The following is a 6,000-nucleotide window of genomic DNA, read 5'->3' as shown; positions in this document are numbered from 1 at the left end:
TACCTAGGCTCAGGCTGCCTGTGTCCATTTCCACTCTATCTTTTTGTCTCATCTTTTCTGCTTCTTCCATAATAGCGCTAAGCCTGGGGGCGGACGCTGACAAGAACTTTGTGAAAACCCCTTGTATATTGCTTTAGGACTCTGTAAAAAAAATAATTGAAGTACAAGCTGACACAGCAGCTTTCATATCTATTTTTATAACTAGATAAATACATGCAGGCATTTTTGTAATTGGTTGTTAAATCTAATTGTTATCATTACTCTCTACGATTTCATTCTTTTTTTTCTTTATACTATGTGTCATTATCAAACATCTTGGTGGCTTCTTTTGTATGTGTGTGTGGGGGGGGGTGGTCTTTTGTTTGTTTTGTCAGTCTTTCGTGTCTGTGAGAATGCAAACTCTCCGTGAGGCAATGCTTATGCCATCTTGTTCTCTGCAATATCCCCAAGGTTACCCCATTAGTTTCCCCAGTAGCATCTCCCCCCAGTATGTCTATCACAATGTAAGCCTTCTTAAATACTTGTTGCAATACATGTATGAATGATTGTGTTCTGAATGCTTTCATTTGAGAATGAAAGGCTAGCTGCCTGAGTATGCGGGTGAAGATGGGGTGAAGGGATACAAAGGAAAGAGCTGCAGAAATATATTGCAGTTTAATAAGGACAGTAGAGAGGGAATATTGTCAATGACTGCCATTGTCACCCTGCCACATTTGTTGTCTTCTCAATCAACATTGTTATCACAGTACTGTCAAGACACTAACCTCAGAGTTCCACTGAAGGCACAGGCCACGAAAAGTCCTGGCAGCCCTGGCATCGTGGCAAAGATCTCCATGACAAAGTATGGCATCAGCTGAGAGGGAGGCAAAATAGCAACGGGATCAGGTCTCAGCAGTGTCGGAAATGTGGGATGTAAGTTTTAGTCAAAGGAAGTGGGAATTTTATCTTTCTTATGCTTTTAAGATATGCCATTATCTCGCCTACTAATCCCGAACGTTAGCCATTATCCACCCACCACATGAGGGGGGAAAAAAAACTTAAAATGGGTCTTTAGGGAATCTAGGCATTGTGGTTCCACTCCATAGCCAAGTCTGTGAGAGAAAAGCCCCTATATGACAGGGTGGAACAGTTGTCTATATGAAAGGCCATTACAAAGTCTGTAAAATTAGAGCCCAAGCTTACCTGAGTGCATTTTTTTTAATCCATGCATAGTTTTTTTCTTACTTTTTTTTTTGGGAGCGATTTTCACTGTAGGGCGCGTGCGCTCGCCAGACAGACAGAGACATAGAGACAGAAAGCGAGAAATCACCCCCCAGGGGGGATGGTCACGCCGCAATCCCTTCTCCTCCATTCTCCTCTCGGGATCTTGGGCACGCACGCACACGCGCCCGGCATGAGTTTTAAGCCACCGGGTCCGGGACGTGAACCGCAGTCGACTATGTGGGAGTCCAGCGACATAGCCATTACGCTAACTGCTAGTTCCCAAATCCATGCATAGTTTTTTCATAATACCCATTTTTCTGTGAACTTTTTGAAGACCCCTTATATATGAGAGGAGAAGAGGAATGATAATCCTCTGTAAATATTCTCTAAAAACAGAGTTTAAAACCATTTTAATACATTGTATTGGTGTGATGCTTAAACTATGCTGAGAAGCCAGGATCAGAAGCATTGTGGGAATAAGTCATTTTGTTCAATTTGAGATTAAAGTGTCACTAAGCACCTTTAAATGTGTAGAAAGAGAGACCAAAGACAGCATCCACACCCAGAGCCTAGGTTCAAGCCTGCCTTCGGGCTCTGGGTCTTATCTTCACAGACAAGGTAAAATGCCCTTTTTCTGCCTATTCATTATGCTATATTTGAATCTGGTTTGTGGTGATATTACTCAAAAGAAGAGGAAAAAACCAAGTCCTAAGTGTTTGGGAAGTGGCTAGGGAGGCTCAGGTAGAAAAAGAGAAAGGCCCAACAGGACCCTACATTGACTGGGAGCACTCACACTCCACTCTCTGCATTAGACCTCTGGGGACCATACCTGGTCTGGTGCTGAGATAATGCCTGATGTCCAAGGGTCACAGTCTTTGAAGTGGGAGTACATGATCAAGCCAGAGAAGACGGCACACACCAGGATGATCCAGAGACCCAGCAAGTTAAAGTACAGGGCACTGGGAAAGAACACATGGAGAACAGGGAGGCACCGTCATGCCAAAGCGTGATGAGGATGTTAATAAAGATGAAGGCAAATGCAAAGGTCATTACATTTTTGTACATCATCGTGACCATAAATAATAATGATAACGTTCTTGAAAAACACTGCGGGAGTAGATGTTAAGTGTTGTCAATACAGAAATTATAACTATGAGTAATGCCTGTGTTCATTAGATTTCGCTATTCCACAATGCATATATACTTAGAAGTATCATGTTATCCATTATAAATTCATATAATTTTATCTGTTGATTAAAATACATAAAATAAAATGTTAGCAATCAATTCATAGTTATCAATATGAAAAAATGAATCCTTACATTTTTATACTTTTGCATGCTTTTCGTTTGGAAACACTGCATTTTTTTTAGATGAGTTACCAAATTTGAATGAGTTAAGATTTGAAGTGAATTTCCTTTTTAAATCAGGACTTTTTTAAAAGTCTCAATATGTGTGGTGTGAAATCTATTTTCCTGGATGAAATTCTACATGCCAACCACTCATATTATATAACTTTAAGTGATTTTCCCCCCACTCAATTCATGACACTGTCAAAAGCCAACTTACATTTTAACATCTCTTCTTATAGAGGGATTAGGAGATCATGTAAAATAGAAAAGTTTGGGAATATACACTTTGGAAATTAATTCAGATAAGTTGAAGTTGAGTTTTTTTAAAAAAGACAATGGAAAGTGTGAAAACCCAAGGACCATCTTGCCCATTTTCTTGGGAGCCGTTCATTTTATCTGCAGCACACAGATGTGCATTATTCCAGCCTGGCTGCTTCTGCAGCATTTTATAGTTGTTTTGTTTCATTAATGTTCTTTGTTTTTTAATTGACAGAGGACATGTGTGCTCACCAGAGACAGAGACAAAGAGAGAGAGAAAGCACACCCCCCATGAGATGTGGCCACACTACAATACCTTTTCTTCCATTTCTCCATCCTGTTGTACTACAATACCTTTTCTTCCATCTCCATCCTGTTGCGATTTGGGCATGCGCAAACACATGTCTGGCATATTTTTCAAGCCCTCAGGGCTGGAATTCAAATCATAGTCAGCCATGTGGGATTCAGCTCCCTTACCTATGAGGCCACTAGGCCAACCCTATTACTGTTCTTTGAATGTCAAAATTGAATGTCAGAATTAAATTTTCCTACTAAATGGCTAAAAATGCAGATTCAGCTATTTTACACACAAGCAGGTCTAAGTACAAATTCACCAGTTACTTGATAGACAGTTGTCTTCACAGGTTTCAATTTATATATTTATTATAATAAGTACTCATTGTATAAAACTAGATAGCAAAGGAAAAGTCCAAAATGTTACAAGTAGCTGAAGCTTTCTTTGGGATGAATTTAAAGAAAGCTAAAACCAAGAACATTGTGAAGTTTTTAAATCACCAAGTCACTGACTTTACTATGGCTTTTGTTTTAAACATGTCTTTCCAATTTTGTTTTAATTTTGCATTTTTGCGGGCTTATGTCTTTGTGCACAGTACAATACCATGGTCTTACAAGAAATCAGTGAGTGAGCTATTCCTCATGAGCTATCGTTAGGTAGGGTTTTGCCTATCTCTGACTGGACTGATGGTAACACAGATCTTTTCGGATTATAAACTCCTATCTCCCAAAGTCCTGTACATGGAAATGACAAAGTCTCCTTTCATTGGCTTGTTAAGATTATCTCTGTTGGGACCAACAAATGGAGTAACGATTACAGCGCTAGACTCCCACATAGTCAACTGTGGTTTGAGTCCTGTACCCGGCCGCTTAAAACTCACACTGGGCATGTGTGCATACATGCCCAAAATCTGAAGAGGAGAATGGAGGAGAAAGAATTGTGGTGTGACCATTCGCTCTGGGGCGATTTCTTGCTTTCTGTCTCTGTCTTTCTCTGTCTCTCCAGTGAACGCTCACGACTTATAGCAAAAAATCTCTATTAAAAAATAATAAAAATATTATCTTTGTTAATTTATGAGACTTTTTGTTGTTGATTATTTATCAATTTGGGTTCTTTTGGGGGGGGAACCATATTTCACAGTAAAGAATCTCAGAGATAATTCAGTACATACTTCTAGAATAACTAGTGGAATGGGTTCTGAATGTTCATAACATGATATAATGTTAAATATTGAAGGTGGTAAATATACTAATATCCTTCATTTGTTTATTATATACTGGGCATCATTCAAAGAGAATCAGATTCATCCTCTTTCAAACATTTCATCACGTATTTAGATATTATAAGATAAATGAGGAAAACACACTAAGGCCATGGAAATGGAACAAAAATGATGGCATAAATGCATTTGTCTTAGCTGAGAGAGAGGACATGATGAGAGGGGACTCTATACCCTAAATCAACTTCTGCTGTCCCTGTACAACATGTGCCACAAATAGTCCTGGAAAATAAGCTGGGGTCTACAAACGAAAGGAGTCAGCTTTCAGGGTGGCTATTTAAGGTATTGGTTAGTGACAGTATTTCCATGTGCAGTCAGCATTTCTGGTCATGAATTACATGCATATGTAAGAAGTACTCCTGGTTTTACCCATGACCACATTCAGTATGAACTTAATGAATCTATTTTGCGGGATATGTTTTCCTCAAGTATCAGAGATTTTCCTAAGCCCTGAGGAAAGCTTTAATTATATGGGGCTCTCAGATAACTGAGGAGATGCAGAACTTTTATTCATATTTTGCAGAGCTTCCCAGGCAGAGCCAGTCAGCAGCTGGCTCTGAGTGGCCTTCAGCTGCCCGGGGAATGTCCTTGAGGCTCCAGAGGCACACTGGAGCCCCCACCACTTCCCCACTGCAGGAATCTCCCTGCCAGCTGTTTGCACTTCACCTCTGCTGACCTCAATTCACTTCTCTCTCCTGAGTTGTGTCAACCTAATCACCTTAGATTCCTTCAAGAGGTTTTCTCTATAGTGCAAGTGCACTAGCCAGAAAGAGACAGAGAGACAGAAAATGAGAAATCACCCCCCAAGGGGAATGGCCACACCGCAATTCCTTCTCCTACATTCTCCTCTCGGGATCTTGGGCACGCACGCATGCACATACACCCAGCATGAGTTTAAGCCACCAGGTCGAGGACTCAAAACTGTGGTCGACTACATGGGAGTCCAGCGACAAAGCCATTACACCAACTGCTGGTCCCAATCGTTCCTTAGTCTTAAAAAATTTTTCTATTAGGGAACCAGCAGTTAGCGTAATGGCTATGTTGCTGGACTCCCATGTTGTCTACCGCGATTCACGTTCTGGACCCGGTGGCTTAAAACTCACGCCAGGCGCGTGTGCGTGTGTGCCTAAGATCCCAAGAGGAGAATGGAGGAGAAAGGATTGCGGCGTGACCACCCACCCTGGGGGGTGATGTCTCGCTTTCTGTCTCTATGTCTCTCTCTGTCTGGTGAGCGCACGCGCCCTATAGCGAAAATCTCTCCAAAAAAATTTTTTTTTTTTCTATTAGACCTCTGGTACCTTCATGGGCATGGGGTTGGTGGAACCAGGAGGGACAGTCCTAAATTCTTAGAAAATTACGTGGATTTCTTTCTTCATAACTATCTCTTCTTTTCTGCCAGTTTGCATAGCCATTAAATACTAATACAATGAATTCAAGATTTCAAGGAACTATGTGAATTAGATTGTACTGATTGTGCTTGAATTAAACAAATTCACTGTAAGTGAGGCTTTGAGATAAATACACAAGAGTGTGTATGTATGTGCGTGTGTATACACATATATACCCCTTCGTATATGTGTGTCTGTGTAGACATACACACAAGCATGACCTTC

General features: G+C 40.7%; 1 protein-coding gene across 1 annotated transcript in view; it reads right to left on the bottom strand.

Annotated features, from left to right (window-relative positions):
- SLC5A12 (solute carrier family 5 member 12) overlaps nucleotides 1-6,000 on the bottom strand; it is a 50,386-nt gene that overhangs the window by 23,408 nt on the left and 20,978 nt on the right. Inside the window, exons 7-8 of the mRNA XM_006157682.1 lie at nucleotides 2,033-2,162; nucleotides 765-853 (exon numbers count right to left, since the gene is read on the bottom strand). Coding sequence (XP_006157744.1) covers nucleotides 765-853; nucleotides 2,033-2,162 — 219 coding nt within the window. The remainder of the gene's footprint in view (nucleotides 1-764; nucleotides 854-2,032; nucleotides 2,163-6,000) is intronic.

Source organism: Tupaia chinensis, unplaced genomic scaffold (genome assembly GCF_000334495.1).
Source record: "Tupaia chinensis unplaced genomic scaffold, TupChi_1.0 Scaffold000555_1, whole genome shotgun sequence".
Taxonomy (NCBI): Eukaryota; Metazoa; Chordata; class Mammalia; order Scandentia; family Tupaiidae; genus Tupaia; species Tupaia belangeri.
This window is presented reverse-complemented; position numbering and strand designations above follow the sequence as displayed.